General features: G+C 33.8%; 1 protein-coding gene across 3 annotated transcripts in view; it reads left to right on the plus strand.

The window, feature by feature from the left end:
* The window catches only part of clocka (clock circadian regulator a), a 106,009-nt gene that overhangs the window by 65,262 nt on the left and 16,744 nt on the right, over positions 1 to 24,003 (plus strand). For all 3 annotated transcript variants that reach the window (XM_056480818.1, XM_056480820.1, XM_056480819.1), the window contains exons 6-16: positions 4,310 to 4,369; positions 4,835 to 4,983; positions 11,114 to 11,205; positions 11,310 to 11,399; positions 12,786 to 12,906; positions 15,808 to 15,921; positions 18,168 to 18,286; positions 18,615 to 18,697; positions 22,277 to 22,383; positions 22,483 to 22,630; positions 23,284 to 23,359. In XM_056480818.1, the coding sequence (XP_056336793.1) occupies positions 4,310 to 4,369; positions 4,835 to 4,983; positions 11,114 to 11,205; positions 11,310 to 11,399; positions 12,786 to 12,906; positions 15,808 to 15,921; positions 18,168 to 18,286; positions 18,615 to 18,697; positions 22,277 to 22,383; positions 22,483 to 22,630; positions 23,284 to 23,359 (1,159 nt within the window). The remainder of the gene's footprint in view (positions 1 to 4,309; positions 4,370 to 4,834; positions 4,984 to 11,113; positions 11,206 to 11,309; positions 11,400 to 12,785; positions 12,907 to 15,807; positions 15,922 to 18,167; positions 18,287 to 18,614; positions 18,698 to 22,276; positions 22,384 to 22,482; positions 22,631 to 23,283; positions 23,360 to 24,003) is intronic.

Consider the following 24,003-nt stretch of genomic DNA (forward strand, 5'->3'; position numbering starts at 1 on the left):
TTTAAAATAATTAAAATATAATATAAAATATTATATAAAAAAATTTATATAAACCCTTTGTAAACATTATATTTAAATGGGAAATAAAAACATTAAACAATTTCATTAATTTGGCTCAATAATACTACTGTTGTTTTCTGTATTCAATGCAGTGTAGAATAGTGTTCAAATATAATTGTCCTGTTTAAAATATATTAGCCATTATATTAGGGTATTGTTTTTGTCCACCTATTCGAGCAGATGGCTTTGAATTTCACAGAGCAGATATAAATATCTTTTTTGTTTGGCAGCCAAATCAGTTGACGTCAGTGTATTTTTAAACTCACTACTACATGTCAGACAGTGTTTCCTTTCTTTTGATCCCTTTTTTTCTGTGTTTCCTATAAATCCATGTATTGTACCTGTATTCTAAGTTGAAAATGCAGTTGGACTGATAATATCGATCATGTAATGTGAAATTATTACATCAATGGGTTTTTGTTTATTCAAACACACACTCACATATGAACCGCAGTAACGTCACCCCTCAAATTTTCTATACAGTGATAATCCAGATGAGAATTTATTTAACAGAAAGCGGCTAAAGCTAATAAATCTCTGACATTTGAGTCACTTTGCTGATCTTTAAACTGCTGCTAAAATGAGCTATGGTTTTCTCTCTGTCCAATGACAGAGTGCGTTTCATTTACAAGCGAGAAGAGGGTTTAGCTCAACTTGAGGCAAAAGTTGATTGGTTGCTCGCATGTGTGGACTGTCCAATGGCATTTTTAACTCTATTTATTTTCAACTCAAGAAAAGCATGTAGCAAAGGAAAAGAAAAGCAAGTGGCAAATAGAGAGAGAAAAGCTATAAAAAAGCTAAGAGAAAATCTATTTAAATTGTTCATTTTAAATGTATAATGTACAAATATGCATTATTATATTTGAATAATCAGCATGAGTTAAATAAACATTTATAAAATTGTCTATTTACTGTATTCATACACTGTAAAACTCCAAAAGTTAAGGTAACTCAAACCATTTGAGTAAAAACATTTAAGTTCAAAAACTAATCCTAATGAGTACTGTGAACTTAATCCATTTGAATAAACGAAGCAATTTGAGCACAGTAAAACCCAATAAATCAAGAGAACTCAAATCAACTGAGTACTGTAAAACCTAACAAGTTAAGGCAACTCAAACCGTTTGAGGAAACCGACTGCAACAAACCATTTGAGTTCAAAAAACTAATCTATATGATAGATACTTTGAACTTACTCAATCTAAGTTGAAGTAATGATGTATTTAATTAGCTCATTACCTTCAACACTGAGTTCAAAACTCTTTTCAAATGAGTAGAATTAACTTTCAGTACATTTTGAGTTAACTACACTCATTTCATTTGATAAAGTTTACAGTGCACATTTAAATGCTTCAATTATTAAATTGATTCTTTCATTCATTTTATTTCTAACCAGCACTCCTGGTCCTCCATACTCACACACCCACAAGCTTTAATGCAAATCAACTGAGGCAAATTCTTGACTGTTTGTGTAAAAATGCTGGTGATGGACACCCGATGGCTGAATAAAATGCTCATTATTTACCCAGCCTCTTGTTTGCACTCATCAATCTCGTAACTTTGCAAATATACTCTCATTTGTTTGCTTTGCATCTCTAAAAACGCTCATTCACTCTACCTGCACACAATGCATGAAAGGTCATTGTGATCTCTGCTCCTCCAGAGACAGACACATGTCTGTGCAAATGCCCTGTGCAAATGACCAATTATCTCAGGGCTACAAACGACAGCGCGACTGTCATGTCGTTTTGAAATGACCTTAAAAAATTCAGAGATGTAAGCTGGCATTTACTATGCCTCGTGTCTTTCCAAAGCCGCACTGCTTTGAGAAGCTGCTATGACATCAGTTGTGAAATCAAACCCAAATCACGTCCGTTACAAACTGTCCTCAGATCTGCTGCCATGACCAGCTGGTCTCGCTTTCTGTCTCGTGCTCTCAAAGCAGCTGAGTCAGAGAACACTGGCTGTCTAAATATATACTGACACACACACACACACACACACACACACACACACAGCGCCCCTACAGGCCTTTATATCCGCCTCTCACTGCCACCTCCACCGCTGACCCACTGCCTGCTCAATCAATGATTTATTGCCTGACCTGATTATGATTAATAATACTGTGGGAAGCCAAAAGAAACAGCTTGGCATTTTCTTAGTTGAATCATGTTTGTTTTCCCATTAATCTGATTATTCACTCAGAAATGCAGATTTGCTGTTAATTTACTCATCCTCTGGCCATACAAGATGCAGTCAAAGATATAATTATTATATGGCATAATTGTTCAAAGAATTCTGAAATATTTCCCCCAAGTAATGTTTTTCAAAGTATTTCCTATTATATCTGTCATCCTGAGAGGTCTTATATCTTTTTGTTTGGTTTAGTATTTTTTGTAACTTAAAAACTGCTTAGGTCAATATTATTAGCCCCCTTATATATATATATATGTATATATATGTATATATGTATATATATATATGTATATATATATATATATATATATATATATATATATATATATATATATATATATGTATATGTATATGTGTGTATTCTCCGTCTACAGAACAAATAACTGTTGTCCAATTACTTGCCTAATCAGCCAAACTTCCCTAGTTAACCTAATTAACCTAGTTAGGTCTTTGAATTGCACATCAAATATGATTTATAAAGGTAGTTAGTGCATACCAATGTTTTATGAGTAGAGCCAGACAGAATCTGCAGACATTTTTTGCTATTTCTGCAGAGAATTTTGTAAAAAAACTGCAGATTTATGCGGAATTATTTTGGGAGTATCATAACTAAAAACATAATACATGAAATAAAAAAATATATATCTTTTTAACTTTTATTTAATATTTACACTGCAAATCCATCTAGATCCACTCATTTGGTAAACAAGGCAAGTCTCATATAATAGATCTACTAAAAGACAGAACATATTACCTTATAACCTGTATTGTAAATAAATCATATGAACACTTTCCATATTAGACAATATTACTGAAATTAATTTAAAAACTGATTAAGTATAAATTTACACACATTTACACAAGTAAATAAACAGACTCCATGATGGGCAAAAAATCTGCAGAAATCTGCGGATTTCTGCGCGCTCAGATTTCGTATGGGCTTATCTATGGGTAAAAAACAAATGAGTAAAAAACATACAGACAAAACTAAACAAATATGCATCACACATTGAGGTCTTTTGAAATGAAACCATCAGTTTGTGCATGAAATTGAACAATATGTAAAGCATTAGCCTTATTTGTCCATTTAACCAGTTGTTTGGAAAAAAAATGTATTTTCAGAAGACTTGGATTAAAGCTCTCCATTCATGTGGATGAGTTTTCTGATTTGTAATTCATAATAAAATTATAATTTCAATTAGATGTTTTTCAAGCATAAGTGTTTATTAAAAGAACAACCTAAAATAAAGTGATGATTTGTGGGTTGTTCAAACTGTTCCTTTAATGTAAAAAAAAAGTAAGAAAGAAGAAGCTAAAATAACAGGTTGTTATAAAATAAAACTAATACTGCAAAAATACTGCATACCCTAGTGGTATGAATAATTTCGGGCTTGACTGTCTATATACAGATATAGTTGAAGTCAGAATTATTAACCCCCCTCTTTGTTTTTCTATTTCTGTTTAACAGAGAGATTTTTTTTCAACACATTTCTAAACACGATAGTTTTGATAACTCATTTCTAATGACTGATTAATTTATTGTAAATTGATGGTTTGTTTTGTAGACTATCCCAAAAAATATAGCTTAAAGGGGCTAAAATATTGACCTTAAAATGGTTTTCAAAAAATTAAAAACTGCTTTTATTCTAGCCGAAATAAAACAAATAAGACTTTGTCCAGAAGAAAAAATATTATCAGACATGCTGTGAAAATGTCCTTGCTCTGTTAAACATCACATGGGAAATATTTAAAATAGGAAAAAAAATTCTAATGGGGGCTAATAATTCTGACTTCAACTGTAATGCAAAGGTTTATCTAAAATTAACAGAAAATAAAAAAGAAAATTCAGCAAATTCAGAAAATTGGGAAACAGTCAATTAAAAATATGTTAAACAGCCTTATATGAACAAATTGGGTTGGATTTTGGATAGGAATTTCTTTCAATTCACAGGAATTTTATCACAGTTAAAGCTGTTATGATCAAAAACACTGTCATTGATTTGTTGAATTTGGGCAAGCTGGTCTAACTACTTTTAATTTTCCTCTCTTTCAGGGATGACAGCAGTATCTTTGATGGGTTGATGGAAGAAGATGAGAAGGACAAAGCAAAAAGGTGATTATATAAGTAAAACTTTATGATTTTGATTGCTCACAGCAATATCCTTTGTCTTGTCCTGAGCCAAACTCTTATTATGATATATTGTCTTATTCCATTATCTCATGCAAGAGTGGTTTAAACATGATTCATTACACTAGATGGTTGTATAGACAAGTCCTTTTTTCGTGGTAGAGTATGTGGTTTTTGCACCGGGAATAGAAACTTAAGTGTGACCTAGTTATGACTGTTTAAACCTGAGCGTACGCCTTCACCCTCGTCTTCTGTATACAATCACCACACCGTGAAATGGTTTCTCTCGGCATTGCTGGATTCCTCTGAGATTAGATAGAGCTCGACTGCGACATTGAAAGCTTTAGCAATAGTAATGGAATTATGCTATTATCTTATTATCTTAAAGTCTACAATTGGCTTCCATTGTGGAATTTTCCACCTTTTTGTTTTTTTTGTATCTGTCTATAGAGTTTCTAGAAATAGGTCGGAGAAGAAGAGGCGAGACCAGTTCAATGTGCTCATCAAGGAACTTGGCACCATGTTGCCGGGCAACACCCGCAAGATGGACAAGTCTACCATCCTACAGAAGAGCATCGACTTCCTGCGCAAGCACAAAGGTTACTCTTATTGCATAACAATTATTGTTTATCATTTGGAAATTTGAAGTATACATAAAAGTAGAGTGGGCGAATTCAAAGAATCTAGCAGCTGCTAAAGCTAAAGATCAATATCCTGATCTCACTGTAAAACAGGGGTGGGCAAACTCGATCCTGGAGGGCCAGTGTCCTGCACGGTTTTGCTCCAACACTAATCAAACACACCTGAGCATTCTATTCAGTGTCTTCAAGATCACTAGAAATCTAGAAGCAGGTGTGTTTGATTAGAGTTGGAGCAAAACTGTGCAGGACATCGGCCCTCTATAGGATCAAGTTTCCCAAGATGTCCTTCAAAAAGAGTAGGGGTTTAACCCCGGCATCCTGGCCAAATCTGCTCAACTGGCCTCTGTCCATCATGGCCTCCTAACCCTCCCCATATCATAATTGGCTTAATCATAAATGGTGTGCGGTCTGGCGCAAAATGGCTGCCGTTGCGTCATCCAGGTGGATGCTGCACACTGGTGGTGGATGAGGAGATTCCCCCCCTATGTGTAAAGCGATTTGTGTGCCCAGAAAAGCGCTATATAAATGTAAGGAATTATTATTATTATTATTATTATTATTATTATTATTATTATTATATAGGGGTTTGCCTACCCCTGCTGTAAAACGTTTCACTTGGTTAAACTTACAAACTCAAGTTCATCATTTGCTTTGAAAATGTGAGTCAACACAACTTAAGCCCTGCTCACACAGTGAGATTTCAGCCACGAATTTGTTATCTGAGACAAATTTGGGAAATCCTAAAAGATTCCCGAATTCCTAGGCTAAAATCTGTAGCTGCATCTCAAATGGCACACTAACCACTATGCTCTCATTCACTATGTACTTATGCACTTACACACTCAACAGCATAGTATATGTATGTAGCGTCGTCCCAAATGGAGCACTAATGTTTTTTTTACTAAGCAGAAATTCAAACCGTTTCCCTGATGACTTTTAACAGGTGCCAAATCAGTGAAATAAATGACCAAACTATCAAATAATACCTGCCATTTGTATAACCGCATTCACCAGCGGGAGGCAGTATAATCACTCTTGAAGGAGAATTTTGCTTTCACCATCCAAAATAAATAAAGTTGTCCAACATGTAGCTCTTCCCTTTCCGCTACATGAGCAAAGCTGTGGTCGTTGAGTGTGTAAAGTGTCCATCATTCCACACTTCATTTTACCGGCTGAATGAGTGCATCATCCGGGTAATTAAATTGTACTTATTATTTTTAGAGTTTTCAGTGTGAATGCACTACTTACGCTATTTATACTACAAAATGGAGTAGAATAGTGCATAAGTATGCGATTTGGGACGCAGCGTGTGATCTTAGATCGTTGGTTTGACATGTTCACAGACAGCCGCTTAGTGCATGTTACAATCAGATTTTTCCTCCAATGAAGTCCTGGAAGTGTCTGGAAGATTTCAGACATTTTCCTGCAGTGTGACAACAGCTGCGATGAGCGTCAATCCATGAACCAATAGAAGCGCAGAATCTGATGACGCAATCCATGCGAACATTCAAATGGGAAATTTGGGAAATGTCAAAACTGTATTTTTCCGGGTTTTATTATTGAGACACGCCGTGTGCAAAATTGCCACTACAGTTTGTTTATATTGGCTGTGAGAAATCATTTCAGAATGCAAGATAGTGAAAGTGTCATGGGTGAATGACGTCAAACTCCGGGGGGGCGTTTTCTTCATTGTCGTTCAGCCTGACTTTATGATAGCTGAGATCTTACGGTGTGACACGTGAGCCATGTTCGTGCAGTCTGACATGTCACAATCGTTCAGGATTTGAAAAAAATTGCACAGTGTGAGCCGGCCTTTAGAGAGAGATTCTTTGTTTCAACTTAAGCTGTTGAGTTTCACAATATATTTAACTAAAACTCAACATCTTAAGTTGAAACAAAGAGTCTCTACAAGTTAAGTTGACTCACATTTTCAAGGCAGCTGGTGAACTTGAGTTGGTAAGTTTAACCAATGTCAAATGTTTTACAGACTCCTCCAAAACACATGATCGCCTACAAGCTGATCTGTGATCAGAATGACAAGAAAATGCTACAGTTCAAAGCGCGTCATCGGTGCCAATGGCGTAGTGGAAAGTGCACTGACATATGCACTCCAGTGTTCACAGCGACCCGAGTTCGATTCCCACCTCGAGGTCCTATGCCGATCCTTCCCCTCTCTCTGCTCCCCATGCTTTCCTGTCAAATTCTCTCTACTGTCCTGTCCAATAAAGGTGAAAACCCCTTATATATATATATATATATATATATATATATATATATATATATATATATATATATATATATATATATATATATATATATATATATATATAAAAACTTTTTTAAATATATATTTAAAAAAAAACCATATATATATGTATATATTTAAAAAAAGAATGCTTGACGAGAAGGGTAGTTTGTCGAATATTTGACTCTGAACTTGAGTTAAATGCAGCTCTGTAGAAGAGCTCTCAAGTTGAGCATATTTGGAAGATCTTCAAGTGGACTCATGTCCGATCAATCTGCATAGTGGGAGCGTGCTATTGATGTGACCTGTTTGCGCCAACAGTTTATGTGCAGAGGTTTGCAAATCCACATTTTGACATGCAGGTCAAACTAGAGCTGGGTGATTGATCGAAAAGTAATTGAATTGATATTCAGAACTTATAATCGATCAAATTTTTCTAGGATGATTTTTTTCAATTAATTTCCCTACCACGTGTGGAGTCACATGACCCCACTCTGTTAGGCTGAGGCTGGCTTATACTGTACTTCCGCTGCCACTTTGCAGCCATATCTGGTCTCTGGTCAAGTATGATGATGGACTCATTTTTGAGCCTTATTTGCAATACATTGACGATAATTGTAAGCTGTGCCAGAGATGCCTTGAGACGGCATATTTTCCATTACATTCAAATTATTATTTATATTTCTACAGAACATGCAAGAAATGCACTGTTTGAAATATTATTTACAGGATATGCAAGAGGATGTATAACTTATTTTCTACTTTTAAGATGAAAAACACTGAAAATTATTTATTTTGTTTCCAAAAGTGCAAGTTTTTAGGCAATGTGTGTTTTAATTTCAGTTGTTCAATGTTTTTGTTCAATAAATAATCATAGACAGTAAATAGTGGCTGTTTCTCAATATGCGTTCCTCAGCAATCTTGCGTCCTTGTGTTCTCGTGTAACATCATCATCAACCGCCAAAGTTAATTTCCAATACTCAAGAACGCAAGAACCGAGGATGCGTGAAACTTCTTGAATGTGTTCTTGATATCGAGGACGCATTGATGCAGACTTGAGCACTGAACTCGCTCTAGAAGTCCCAGAAATCATTGCGACTGGAGGTGGGAAACGCAACATTTTATATAGGTTTATTATTAAAGTTCAGCGATATAACTTCCCTTAATGAAACATTGAATATAAATATTACCATGAAAATCTTAATAAAGGAATAAACACATTAAGGGTGTTTATTTGCTGAAATTCATATTAAAATGAGTTTTATTTATATTGTGCAACAAATATTTGTAAAGTCTTAATGCAGAGTATATATTTTGAAAAGGGGAAAAACAATAAATCGTTGTATGAATGCTGTAATGTTTCAATAATTTTTGGTGACCATCAGGAAGAACGCAGCATCTCATTTCTCACAGCACGCATTCTCTGTTCTCGTGGTCTCCCGAGTTCGTTCTTCCGAGGTGACCTGGCAATACTGGTCTTCACAAGAACACAAGTCTGTTCTCTGCATTCTTGGAATTGAGAAACAGCCAGTGTCTTTCCTTCAATTATTTTAAAATCAAGTAATGCACCCTTCATTTAAGTTCTCTCTTGTAATTTATGAACATATTTATTGTACAAAACTTGTCAGTGAACTGTGAGGGCAAAAAAATTAAGTAAGTAAAATAATCTGTACTAATTGGAATCGAATTAAAATGTTCAATTAATCGACATTTGGGTTTGAGTCCAAATCAAAGGTTTAGATTTGACAAAGGTTTTTTTTTTTGGACAAAGTCCTTAATATGTGTTATTGAGATGTGAGGAGCCTTTCAAATCACTTTCAAGTACCAAAAATTCACCTACCCTGCCTTTACCCTATTATACTATTTTAAATGTTCCTAATTTTGTTTTGGAAGATTCTTTCTAAATGCTTCCAATCAGCCATGGTCGAACACACTGTAAAGGGGTCAGTGCCAAACAATTCTTTAAATTGTTTGACATTATAAGATGTCAATGTTTTATAAAATAATCATATAAGTATCATAACTCAAAACTTTGTAGTTGGTCTAAAAATTGTTTCATAATGAAGCCAAATTGCTTAAACAACGGGTTGGAAGATGTGTCACTGAAGGGTGTGTAATAGTGTCTAAACTCCACCTCCAGAGAAGATCAACACCTGCTTCTACAACACTTTGTTTGGCTCCACCCACAAATTCACACATGTAGTAGTAAATAATAACCAGAAGCAGATGAAGAGAGGCAAAAAGATGCTAAATGCAGGACTATCTAAACTCTAAACAATAAAGGAACACAACAAGATGCTCTTTATTGCCATGTTGCCAAAAAAAAAAAGGCAAAAAAAATGCCTTCCTGCTGATCTCAACATTAGGAATAGTGGATGAACTTTGCTTAATGAAGATACACATTGTGTCAGTAAGAAGGTGGTCCTTTGTCTGCTTTTACTCTGTCTGGATGGGTATGGTTTGGTCCGGCTCAGCTCTGTTTGGTTTGGTTTTGCTTGGCTCAGTTTGCATTTGAAGAGTGCTGTCTGGAATTTCTATCGAAAATGAACATTTTTCTCAGCCTCCTTTATTTATGTTGAGTTATTTTACTTTAATGACCATGAAAAGTACTTATTCTTTGCCATAAAACTGATATTACTGAACATACACACAGGAGCCTGATAAAAATACTCATTTTAGAGGAAAATTTCAGACGGCATTTAAAGGTACTTGCATCTAAACTCTTCAATTCCACTCAGTTTAGTATTGCTTAAAGTTGCTGCACTAAATGTTCATTAAAGAATCTCTCTAAACCCCGTCTTTCCAAGAGCTGCTCTCCTCTGATTGGCCAGATAGCCCAGTCTGTTGTGATGGGTTGACCACATACATCTTGTGTCAGTAACGAAACACAGAATATCAGCTTTGGAGTCTTCCTAAGCTCTTATAAACACAGTAATTCTTGCAAAAACAATGGCTTTGGTTTTACCATACCAACTAGAGCACATGAATTCATCGATTGCAGTTGCACGCAAAGTAGATTTGCTTTCAAAGAAACAGGACACAGTGACATGTCAACAACACAAGCCAAACTTTTCCAGGCCTAAGCTACAGCTTCAGTGTTTGAGGGTCAATGTAGATGTTGTTAGCGGGCAGCCAACTAAGACCATACAAATCTACTTGTACACGAAATATGACTGGAATTTTTGATGACTCATTTTGGGCAGTTCTTTTCTGGTTTTGGGAGAGTAGCTCCATTTATCATGTATTTTAAAATGTTGAAGACCATTCATTACATTCATAAACCACTACATCATGCAAAGGTAAAATCGGAAAAAGCACAATAAAGCCAATTTAATTGATTAAAAGTATTGTTTGGTTTTAAAAAATGGAGCAGTTTTAGTTTTATATATATTTAATCTACTAATGTTGTTGACTTAAGTCAGTCCCACAAGCCAGACTATTTACTGTGGATATACCCTGGCCATGAACTGCCTCACAGAAATGTAACCAGTTTGCTTTCGACATATACAGTAGGTGTAGGTGTTTCTGAAATCAATGGGACAAAAGCGTTATTGACGTTCATCAGTCTGCATTCATTCAACACACGTTATTCATACAATAGACAATAGTAAAAGCGGCTGCTCATTGAAGTACGAATGCAGCAATCTGTGCTAAAGGTTGTAGAGATGCGAGGAAAGAAATTGCTAATATCAATTTAAAATGGAATGATTGAACCTTTGCTAAAAAAGTAAACACTATAATAAATGAAACAATTATAATAATGTATTATGAAAGTTTAGTATTAGACTTTAGTTGGGATTTCTGTATTTAAATCTGCTTATCATTTTATTGTTTTTCCATCAGAAATTGCTGCACAGTCAGAGTCGAGTGAAATCCGTCAGGACTGGAAGCCGCCCTTCCTTAGCAATGAGGAGTTCACACAGCTGATGCTGGAGGTGAGGACTTTATTCACTGAAACCAACACACACTTGCCTAAATTCAGGAAAGACTACTAAATATACAGAATGATTGACATTCTTCATTGCTTCATTTTTTTTAGGCACTAGATGGCTTCTTTCTGGCCATTATGACGGATGGAAACATAATCTACGTCTCAGAAAGTGTCACGTCTTTATTAGAACATCTACCTGTGAGTTTGAAAACACGTATTATTTTTGCCATTAAATAACTGTTTACTGATTTAATATACCATTGTACAATTTATAAATGTGCTGACAGCTGATTTGTTTCTTTTTTTGTTACATTATAAATGTCTTTGCTGTCAGTTTGATCAATTCAGTACATTTTTGCTAAATAGAATTTTTTAATTTAATTATTGAAAATCTGTTCACATTTTACAATAAGCTTTCATTAGTTAATGTATTTGATAACATGAACTAGTTGTGAACAAAACTTGTACTACAGCATTTATCAATCACAGTTCAGCAATAACAAATGCATTATTAACATCCACATTTATGCGTGTTAACATTAGTCAATGTACCTTGAGTTAACATGAACTAACGACTGTATTTTCATTAACTATTCTGTACTAACATGGCCAGATACTGTAATAAATGTATCGTTCGTTGTTTGTTCATGTTAGTAAATGCATTAATTAACATTAACTAATACTATCTTGTGCTCAAAAATCACAAGCAAAAGTCTATATGTGCACACCGACGATTGTCACCTGCGCTTATCGCAAGCATTTGTCAAGATGTTTTTCAACATTACTGCCCATGCTATTTTCTCTAGCAATAAGCTGAGTGAATATGCTAAATCACTTCCTGACATTGAATGGCACTTAAAATAAAAAGCTGTAAATGGCACTTAATAAAAAGGTGGCTCTGCACAACTTTGGGTTTGTGACAGTCGTTTGTTGCAAAGTCACCCTCATGCTTTTTTCTTGTGTGTATTTATTGAAGCTTTTTCCACTTCTGATTAAAATCCTCATCTACAGCTAACAAAAAACCTTGTCAATAGTTTGTAGGGAAAAAATGACAAGCCATGAAAAAAATAAAGTGAAATGAAACTTGCCATAGAATACTATTTGGTCTGCAATTCCTGTGTGCTCAGCTAGACTGTGTTGTGCTTAAACATGACCAAGATGTGTTTTCAACTCAAGCCACATGATCAAAACAATCTCGTTGGTTGATGAGTTTTTAATGTAAAGAGTCAAACCAAAAATACACACCTGAAGTGTTTTTCTTTCGTCTTTTTTTTTGGTAACACTTGTGCCGGTGTGCTCATTGATGTGCACACTCACATTAGCGCTCTTCGTTGTTTTAGTCGTGACAATGAAAATCAACATCGGTGATTAACACATGCACTAATTGTGCCAGTGTTTACAAGCCTTAAAGGAACTTTAATACCAGTCCAAATTGATCATACAGCGTGAAAATAGTTCTCTTAAAAATAATTGTGAAAAATCTGAAAAAATAAACATCATTCCTTGCTAACTGTCTCATATGCATTGCTTTATTGTGTAAGAGAGATGCTGAAGACTTCTGCTGTTGTTGTTGTTTTGTTTCAGTCTGATCTTGTGGATCAGAACCTGTTGAATTTCCTTCCACTGGGTGAGCATTCGGAGGTGTATAAAGCTCTGTCAACACACATGTTGGAGGGAGAAACCCTCACCCCAGACTACCTAAAGAGTAAGACCCATTTATCTCATTTTCCTCATGACCAAATATTTAGTTTCATTCTCATTCAGCTTCATTTATTCTGTGTTGGATATCTGTGAGCACAATCACAAGACTAGAGCTCATTAAATGTGTTTTGATGGTGACATATATCTTCCCAATTTATATTATTATTATGCATGAAAATGGTGCCATGTTTTCAGACATGTTTATATTCATTTTCAGACAACACAATACTGATGTTTCAACTTTAGATTAGTTGAGCAATCACATTTTTCAATCACAACAGACATAAACATCTGTTATTCTAATCAATGGGCTATACGCACAGCTAGTGTTTTTCAGCCAATCAGGAACTTCCAGTAAAATGTGACTATTTTCAATTTTATAAGGTTCCTTTTACAGCATTGCTGATGTATTCTGGTTCAAATATAATCAATTAAATAGACTTAAGCATCCACTTGGTAGATAAAGCGCAAATAGAGACGAAAGACCATTTAAACGCAGGTGTCGTCATTAGCAGCAGGCTAGAGCAGAAACTCCATTGAAAATACTGGGGTAAAAGTAATTTCCATATTGTATAGACATAGCGCAAAAATGTGAAACAATTAGGAAAAATGTAATTGAATGCAGTGCTTCTTCTTTGGTCTAAGATCCACTTTATATCGTATCTCAACCAGGCAGTGAAGATCACTGACTGAAATTAAAAGTATGTGTTCATATACCTTATTGCCGTTTTCAAAAGCTTTAAATCAGGGCTGTTTGTTATTGAAAAAATCTGACGTTATTTTGTTTTACCATGATATATATTGTGGTATAAATGCAATTACACCACATTACATGAACAGTGCTCTTTTTGGAAAGAATTCCTGACTTTACATTGATTGGGATGATTTTGTATGGGAGTGTATCTGCACAAAATATAAAAAAGACAAGCATAATATATTTACAAGCATAATATAAATAAAGCAGAGACAAAGATAAAAATGAAATAAACAGTGCTTTAATGTTTTCTGGGAAATCTAACAGTGTTTATACACAGAAGTTGATTAATCCAATGTGAAGAAAAACTATAATCTTCAATACTCTTTATATACATTTCGTCACCTTAAAAGTATAAGCTTCTATAAATGTTCTGACATTTTTGTCAAAATTGAGTTATTCACATATTCTTCTTAAATGACAACTTGCAATGTACATTATGTGATGTTTTTGTTGTAAGTTGTTTACATTTTAAGACTTTTAATTTAAAAAAACAAGACAGGTTTTATCTACAAAGTCGAACTCTAGCTTGGCTCTGTAAGGTTCTTTCTGTGAGCCAATCAGCATTTCGAAAGCATGCATGAGGACCATCATCTTTCTTTGTCATTCTGCCGGACTGCTACGTTGACAGAGGGAAAGAAACAAAATCAGAATCGACTAAATAATGACGCGCCACACAAAATTGAGAAGAAACCTCGCTGTCGACTATTTAATAGACAATCTTGATAAGGACTGCAGTCTAAATTAGATTTAATTTAGTTTTTTTCCTGTTGTTTTGTTTTCGTTTTGTTAATTTCAACAATAAATGTTACATATTAATCACATAAAATTAACATCTGCACTGCACAAAATATTTAGCACAGCCTTGTATGCTATATGTGAACAAGAAAAAAATATTTTAATAAAAATATATTTACTCTAAAACAGTAAATAAATGTTATAGAAAGCAAAAATGTTACTTTCTCGGACATCAACATATTGTTACAACACCATTTTTCTAAATTAAATTAATAAGCAGCCTGGTTGTATTTCTTGAAAAGTAATGCTTCAGTGAATGTTCTGGAACCTTATAATTCCAAGTGGAAATTGACTTTTTAGAATTAGAAGGTTTGTCTGCATTTGCCCTGTTTGCAAATTTAAGATAATGTTGATAATTTACATTTAGAGTTTATTTAGGGTCTCTGTCATGTTAATGTATGAAAGAGAACTGTTATACGCATATTGTTTGTTATATGTACTGAAAAACTGTGAAGCTCAATATCTCAAAATCATTTAGAACTCAGAGAGAACCTTAAAATCTGAAGGTGAAGAATTCTTTAAGCTACAAACATTGTAATTTCTTGTGCCCAAATGATTTAAATTCACTTGAAATTCTCACAAAGGCATAGGCCTTAAAAACCACATGCAAATGAAAACATTCACTCTAAAGGTGCATCCCAAATCGCATACCTATGCACTATTCTACTCCATTATGCACTACTCTACTCCATTTTGTAGTATACATAGCGTAAGTAGTGCATTCACACTGAAAACTCTAAAAATAATAAGTGCACTTTAATTACCTGTATGATGCACTTATTCAACCAGTAAAATGAAGTGTGGAATGTTGGACACTTCACACACTCAATGACCACAGCTTTGCTAAGGTAGCGGAAGGGGCGGAGCTTTTATTTTGGATCGTAAAAGCAAGATTCTCCTACGAGAGTGATTATACTGCCTCCCGATGGTAAATGCGGTTACACTCATGGCAGGTATTATTTGGAACTTTGGTCATTTATTTCAATAATTTGGCAAATGTCATCAGGGAATCATCAGGGCTCAGTAAAAAAAAACATTAGTGTTCCATTTGGGACGACACTACATTCATATTCTATACTGTTGAATGTGAAAGTGTATAAGTACATGGTGTAGTGTGCCATTTGGAATGCTTCTTTTGATTAAACTTTGCAATGACTCACAATATTTGTATTCAAAATATGAAAAAGTATTAGAAATCATCTCCACGTGATCAAATTCTTCTTAGCATTCTCATTCAGCTTCCTTCACTATCTCTCCCTGCTATTGTCTCATTTCTGTGAGCACCGATCACTCAGCTGCAGCTCGTTAATGTTGTTTTCTTGTTTTTGTTTTGTTGCGTTCGCTTCCCTGCAGCAAAGAACCAGTTGGAGTTTTGTTGCCACATGCTCCGGGGCACCATCGACCCCAAAGAGCCACCCGTTTATGAATATGTCAAGTTCATCGGAAACTTTAAGTCCCTCAACACTGGTGAGTGTCAGAAGCAGAGCCAGCCTTTCATGTGGATCTGTTTATTGAATTATCCAGCCAAGTGCTTGATTGCTTGTGCTTCTTATGAGAGTGGATGGAGCATGGATCCTTATTTAAATAGGAAGGGCTGTGAAAAAAAGCCAGAGGAACAGGCTTCTGACCCAGATTTTAAGACTGGAAGTTGTGGCTAAAGGTGAAGTGTGTAAATGGACTGGTGTTGAAGAATATAATTGCAAAAATGATGAATGAGAGTTATGTTTTTTGCTCAAACAGAACGTCGTGTCCTGAATTCATATAGTGATAGTTTTGCTCAGGTTGATCAAATGATGCGATGTTTCTTTCCAAGGAGTTGCTGCGTTCTGATTTTTTTTAGAAAATCAGCCTACTAAAATTGACTTAATTATAGTTTATACATGATTATGTAAACATTTAAAAAATTACAGATTCAACACAGAATTGATAAATATAGGAAATCGGTTTTCATCTTGTAAATTAAAATGCTGGAGAAAATGCTTTCAAAATTACAAAGAAGTCCATGAAGTGTGTTTTTTTTTTTTCAGCAACAATAAAAATAAAAAACTCAGCATGATAAAAGCTCAAATATTTAATCAATATATAAAATTAGATCACGTACTCATGGTTTTCATAAGTATGTTTTTTCCAAGTATGTTAATAAGCCTTTTAGATGCTGAAGTATAAAGTATTTCACATACTTTTAATTACTTTAGATACTTAATAATGGACTAATATAGTTTTTACTTGACAAGCTTTATCTTTTGGCATTTTGATTTCTGTTTTAGCTTGTTGTGGCTAATTTTAGGTATGCTCCAATCGATTGGCCGGAGATTGGTATCGGCCAATATTCACATTTAATGACTCGATCGGTACTCGCTGTTCTGGCCGATCTCATAAACCGATCGCAAGTGTTTGTGTTAGTTGGAGATGAGATATAAGAACAAAAAGTTCTGTGTTTTTAACAGTATTGCAAGTTCACTAAAATCTGGCTGAAAATATTACATATATTTAAAGAAAAACTTTTTTTATTATGAATATTTAATAATATAACTTTATGTAATTTACTTATTACAATAAAGAGTAGTTTATAGACCTGTTTCCTTTTAGTAAAGAAGTAATGAATTTATAGATGTGCATTTTAACTTCATATGCATCAAATATGCTCTCCAAACCTTTTTCTTGATTGAGACATGTTGAATTCTTCTTTCATCATTTGCAGTGTTTCCAAATTGCATTGTTAGTCTTACTTAGTAATTACTTACAAATACTTATAATATACTTCTAATATATACTTATAATAGTTATAAGAGATGTGTTTAAGAGATAAAATGCAGCATCCTTAATTTATTCTCTTAGGTAAGGAGAGATCTATACTTAAGTATTATACTTAGAGGGAAAATGTGCATTATAAAGCTTAAAGCATCAGAATCAGTACTCAGTATTGGCTGATCACCATGACAAGGAATCGGTACTCTGTATCGGCTGAAAAAATTCTGATTGGAGCGTCCCTAGTTAATATTGTGCTATTTATCTTCCATAGATCAATAATATGTAAATGCTGTGATGAAGAAACATTTATTATTAATATGAATGCTGAAAAAGTTTAGCTTTTCAATATCTCTGCAGATATTTGATATTTTTGATGTCATTTAGAATTTTTCATCATTTAATTTAGAAATGTTTGTATTAATTTTTAAACAACGCAGTTCCAACATTTCAACTACTGAAGAGTTAAGAAAGCAATATATTAACCTTAATTATAACCCTGATTTCCAATTCAATGAAAATATTTATTATTCAATCATAGTCATTCTCCAAAACATAAACAAACAAAAATGTTATTCTAACACAAACCTGAAAAATCCAGTAAATCAAGAGAAACTGAGAATTTCCTCAACTCTTTTCATAGTTGTTTCTAAAGCAGATTAGCAGGTTTACTGAAAATAAACAGACAAAAATCAGAGAATATACCAAATTATTGGCTTAATGTTACAAAACATGGACTGACTTTAACAGCTATTTTTAAACAATTGTCTTAAAATTAACTCTGCATGAACCTATTGTTTTAAACCATGATTTTAAACAAGAAGTGTTTCATAAGCCTGAATGAATGAGCATTTAGCAGTTGGCTTGCGGTTATCGCCCTCTAGTGGTACAAAATAGCCTTTTTAAACATTTCTCCCTTAAAAATCCTCCATTTCTAAAGATGTGTGTCTTGCTTTTCTCTGCAGTGCCTAACTCAACACGAAACGGCTTTGAGGGAGTGATCCAGCGATCACTGCGACATGCGTTTGAAGACCGTGTGTGTTTCATAGCGACGGTCAGGCTAGCCAAACCTCAGTTTATCAAGGTAGGCCGAGCCAAAGACGACTTGGCACCTTCTCATTGGTCCTGTGACTTTTAACATGAGCCTGACAGTCATTGAGATCTGTGTATGTGTGCGTGTGTGTATGTCTCTACACCTGTGTGTGTGGGTGTATTGAAAGACACTGTACATGTTTGTGCAAGAATTAGCTTTGTTTTTGAAGACACTGATAAATGACCAGCTTGCAAATAAACTCAGTGTGAGAAGTAGGTCACTTGGTTTCTGTTCTGTTTTTGTTTTTTTTGTTTTGTTTTTTGTCTGGTCAACATGCTTGGAAGTAAGGATGGTTTTGTTTATAACCTCTGTTCGGCAGGAAATGTGTACTGTGGAGGAGCCCAATGAGGAATTCACCTCCAGACACAGTTTAGAGTGGAAATTCCTCTTCTTGGACCACAGGTACAAACTCAACATTGTTTTTGTCTTATTGTGTGCTCACTGTCAAGCGCACACATCGCCTTTTTAGTATCGGAAAGTCTTATTCTTCTTCGCTGTTTATTTCAGTTCCAAGCTTCTACTACAGGTTATATTGAAAACAGTCAATCTGCTATATATATATATCGAACAAACAGTGAGCATGACAAGTGAATTAAACAGTTCACAACATATATTTCCTTCATTCATTCATTTTAGTTTCAGCTTAGTCCCTATATTAATCTGGGGTTGCCACTGCGGAATGAACCGCCAACTTATCCACCATATGTTTTGTGCAGCAAAAGACCTACCAGCTGTAACCCAGTACCGGGAAACACCCATACACTCTTGCATTCACACACATACACTACTGCCAATTTAGTTTTTTCAATTCACCTATACCCCATGATTTTGTAACTGTGGTTATGGTAAAATTAACAAATATTTAAGAGCAATAAAGGCACTTTTGCAGGACCACATGATGCCTTTTGATGATGATGATGATGATGATGATGATGATGATGATGATAGCTGTCTAATATAATTTCAGAATGCTTTTTCCATGCTGTTACACTGATTGACCTGTAATAAACTTTGAATTTGGGACAAAAGTCCAGTGCTCTGTAAAAAAAGTATCCGTAATTAGAAGTTTTCTGTATTTTGTGATTCATGTTTTTTTTTTTATTATTATGGGACCTTGATCTTTCTTCCAACAACTTTTAACCTTGAAAAGACTTTTTATTAACCGTTTTAATATTTTAAAGTAATATATTGTCTGGGTTGGTGTTGGATATTATAGTACAAAATCATTGTACTAAACTGCCAGTGCATTTTCTGACTTACTTCTCTCTATATAATTTCTTATACATTATGTTATTTTAAATTGTCAATAAAAGTCTCTTTGTTAAACTGTAGAGTCGAATTTTCAACATCTGAAGTCAACAGAGCAGACATCAAGAAGTTCCCATAATGCAATTCACAACCGTAAATAAACGGAAACTGTTAATTAACAGATATTTTTTTACAGTGTGGCTATTGCAGTATATAGGAAGCACTATATATGTACAGTACCGGTCAAAAGTTTGGGGTCAGTACGATTTTTAAATGTTTTAAGATGAGCTTATTTATGCTCACCAAGGCATTTATTTAATCAAAAATACAGTAGAAATTGTAAAATTATGAAATGTTATTGCACTATAAAATAACTGTTCAAAAGTAGTTTACAATTTAATTTAGTAATTCTAGTGATTTTAATGATGAATTCATGAAGCATCAATTCAATGAAGTCATGATCCTTCAGAAATCACTCTAATATTAATTATTATTATTAATGGTAATAGTAATAAAAGCAATACTGAGTGGAATGATAATTTCATCTGAAACTACATACAATAAGAAAGCGGTTATTTAAAATTTGAATAAAAATCTAAAAATTATTTATTTACATTATTTACAAAACATTATTTTTTTCCATTTAATGTAAACATTAATGTTACATTTAACACCTTGATGAACAGAAAAAAAATAAAACATGAAAAAAAAGAAAACTAACCCAAAACTTTTGACCAGTAGTGTACATACTTAAACTATAAGTCCAGTAGGGAATGTTCTGTTAAAATTATTATTTTTAAAAAGCTTCCTGCAACCTCCTGGAAACCATTTTGTGGTTGCAAAAAGTCAAACCTAAAATGAAGTTTCCTAAAACATGACTTTAGTTAAAAAAAATAAATAAATAAAATACTAACGTTAGGGAAACGTTTTGGGTTTGCTGGGAAAACACCTTACTTATGTTTCAGTTTGTTTACTCTCTTGTTTCCAGGAGTGAGTTGCTAGTTTTGCCTTCTTAATGACATCATGCATGTTGTTAAAGACAGCGAGGAACCAACATATTGTTTGGCTTGTTTCTTCTCCACAAAAAAATTTTGACAAAATCTCAAAATAGTCGGACACAGTGACCATTGTTACAGACAATAAAACTAACATTTATGTTAAGTCTTTGAAATCCTACACCGTCTGTGTAAGCCTGTGATGGCCACAGACACCATCAAGACTGGTTTCATTAAATAAATGAAAGAGAATTGTTTGTAGCACAAGCTTAGCATGCTGTATCAAGAGCTCACATTCATCCCACAGGCTCCAACACTTTAAGCATGAACATCATTTTCTCTATAAAATCCTAATGCCATCATGCTTGGAAAGGTTTATACTGAATTTAGACAAGCCGTTTTAGAAAATAGCTTGTGGCACTGATGCTTCTCTATATTTAGTTGAAGTCAAGCATTCAGTTTAATCTGAACAGATACGGGATATAAAGCGATCGAGTGAGATTTTCCACATTATCAGTTGTTTAGCAGTAGCTGGTGGCACTTCAGGTCTTTTCTGAGCTCCTTTTATCCCGAAACAGTTGACTCATATGACTCAAGGAATGCCTGAAGATTTGCTCCAAAATAGAACTGAGATTTAGATGTCATAGATGTTTTTAAATTCTGATAAGTTTCTCCTGACTATTTGTTAGCAATTAAACATTATTGTTATGTTTGAAGTACAACTTGTGCTTTTTTTAAGGTATGAGTACTTCTGAGTAAACTGACAAAGTAATCAGACAGAAATTAGTAGATTATAATTTTACAGATTCATAAGAATCACTAGAGTTCAATACATTTAAATATAACTTATTTATTGTGGCTTTAACTTGGAGGGAACATACAACTAGTAGCTTTAACACATTTTTATCATGGAACAAAAATGGCAATTGACAAATTTTATTTTTAAATATTTATTCTAAATATTTTAAATATTGTGAAATGATTTTATTCATTAAATTTATTCATATTTATTTTTATTCTGAGCAATTGACGAATGCTGTTTTATTTTATTTATTAAATATAATTTAGTAAATCTGATTTATATTTTATTAGATTTATTTACATTTATTTTAATCTGAGCATTCGAAATATGTAAAATATTTTCAAATCAATTTATTTATCTTTTATTTTATTTTATATTTTATTTATATTTCAAGAACATGATTCAAATAGGCGTCATGGTGGCGCAGTGAGTTGCACAATCTCCTCACAGCAAGAAGGTCGCTGGTTGGTGCCTCTGCTGGGTCAGTTGGCATTTCTATGTGGAGTTTGCATGTTCTCCCCGTGTTCGCGTGGGTTTCCTCCGGGTGCTCCGGTTTCCCTCATGAGTCCAAAGACATGCACTATAGGCGAATTGGGTAAGCTAAATTGTCCATACTGTGTGAATGGATGTTTTCCAGTGATGGGTTGCAGCTAGAAGGGCATCTTCTGCGTAAAACTGCTGGATAAGTTGGTGGTTCATTCTGCTGTGGCGACCTCAGATTAATAAAGGGAATAAGCCGAAAAGAAAATGAATTATTCAAATAAGTTTGCAGTGTTTTTTTTCTGTACTACTAACAGTGTAGGATTCTAAACGTTTAATATTATTTAACTGTTATAGAATTATTTCCCTTGAAATCAGTGGACATCTCTCTCTACATTTTCACAAAAGGAACACCTATGCAGATGACATAAAGTCATGTGTGATTTTTCTCCACAGGGCGCCTCCTATCATTGGTTACCTGCCGTTTGAGGTTCTGGGTACTTCAGGGTACGACTACTATCATGTGGACGACCTGGAGACTCTGGCCAAATGCCACGAACACTGTGAGCTCAACTGCTTTTTGTCTACTGGAGTTTTCTCAGTTGGGAGTTTGGACTTTATAACAGTAGGACATCTCTCCCTGGTTCTTTCTGTCTCCGCAGTGATGCAGTATGGTAAGGGGAAGTCGTGCTATTACCGTTTTCTGACTAAAGGTCAGCAGTGGATCTGGCTTCAGACACACTACTACATCACCTACCACCAGTGGAACTCAAGGCCAGAGTTCATCGTCTGCACTCACACGGTGGTCAGGTGAGACTCACTGATTCATTACGCTCATCACATGAAACTTACTAGAAGCTAGATGGCAACAGAAGCTATTATCTAGGTCAGATGATATTGTCATTGTTGTTATTATACAGGTATATCACTCACTTTGAAAACAATAAAATAGAAAATATAACCACAATAAAACCATAAGCGTTTTGTGTCTGAGAAGTCACCTGCTTGGTTTCTAAATTAAAACTACACTTAACTGAGTTAAGCTGAACAGGACTGACGCAGTTTCAATTCAATGTTAAGATGCTTTGACACAATTTACATTGTAAAAGTGCTATAAGAATAAACAGGAATTGAATTGGCTTCTAAATGAGTCTGCCATTTTGAAGGAATCATTTGATTGAATAATTCAATCAATTCCTCATTAAGACTGCCACCTACTGGTAGTTTTAAGGACTTATTTAGTTATCTATGACAGACCAAAGCCAAAGTTACAACACAAAACACACTCTACAAAGTATTTTCTTTAAACAATTGCTTTTGGAAAAATCCTGCCCTATTTATCTGGTAATGGTCTCACACCGAATCCTAATTAGGCATGTGATAAAAGCAGGATATGGCACTGTTGTTTACACAGAATTTTCTTGTAGTATTTGTTTTATAAATGATGTTTTTCTGTGTCTCAGTTATGCTGAAGTGAGAGCTGAACAGCGCAGAGAGCTGGGCATTGAGGAATCGCCTCCTGAGATCTCCGCAGACAAGGTGAATCCCAATTAACCTACCAAATATAGTGAATATACACAAAATTGAAAGTTATGTTTGCACAAATTGATATGTTTATTTTAAATTAATTTCATATTATACTGTTAATATTACACTTGGAATATATTTTAATATCTTTTAATTCTATATATATATATATATATATATATATACTGTGTATATATATATATATATATATATATATATATATATATATATATATATATATATATATATATATATATATATATATATATATATATTTATTTTTATTTTTTTATTTTTTTTTTTTTTAATTGAGGGATGATTTATAATTGAATACACTTTTTAATATTTTATTTATTATATATTCAATTTGTAATTCTTTTATCCACCTTATATGAGAAATAAATTACATTTAATATTAATATTATATGTATGTATTGTGTGTACTTTAACATTTACATTTTTATATATCCTGTATATGTATTTATTTTTATACATTTTTAAAATACACATTTTTTTTGTATTATTTTTGTCTATTTTCTTTTTTCATATACAAATGTTAATTTCAAATAAAAACATTTGACATATTTGCCATTTCAATATTTGTTTTTAAACGTATGAGATAAATCAAAATTTTCCATTACCGTCTTTATTCCTGT

Source organism: Danio aesculapii, chromosome 20, assembly GCF_903798145.1.
Source record: "Danio aesculapii chromosome 20, fDanAes4.1, whole genome shotgun sequence".
Classification (NCBI taxonomy): Eukaryota; Metazoa; Chordata; class Actinopteri; order Cypriniformes; family Danionidae; genus Danio; species Danio aesculapii.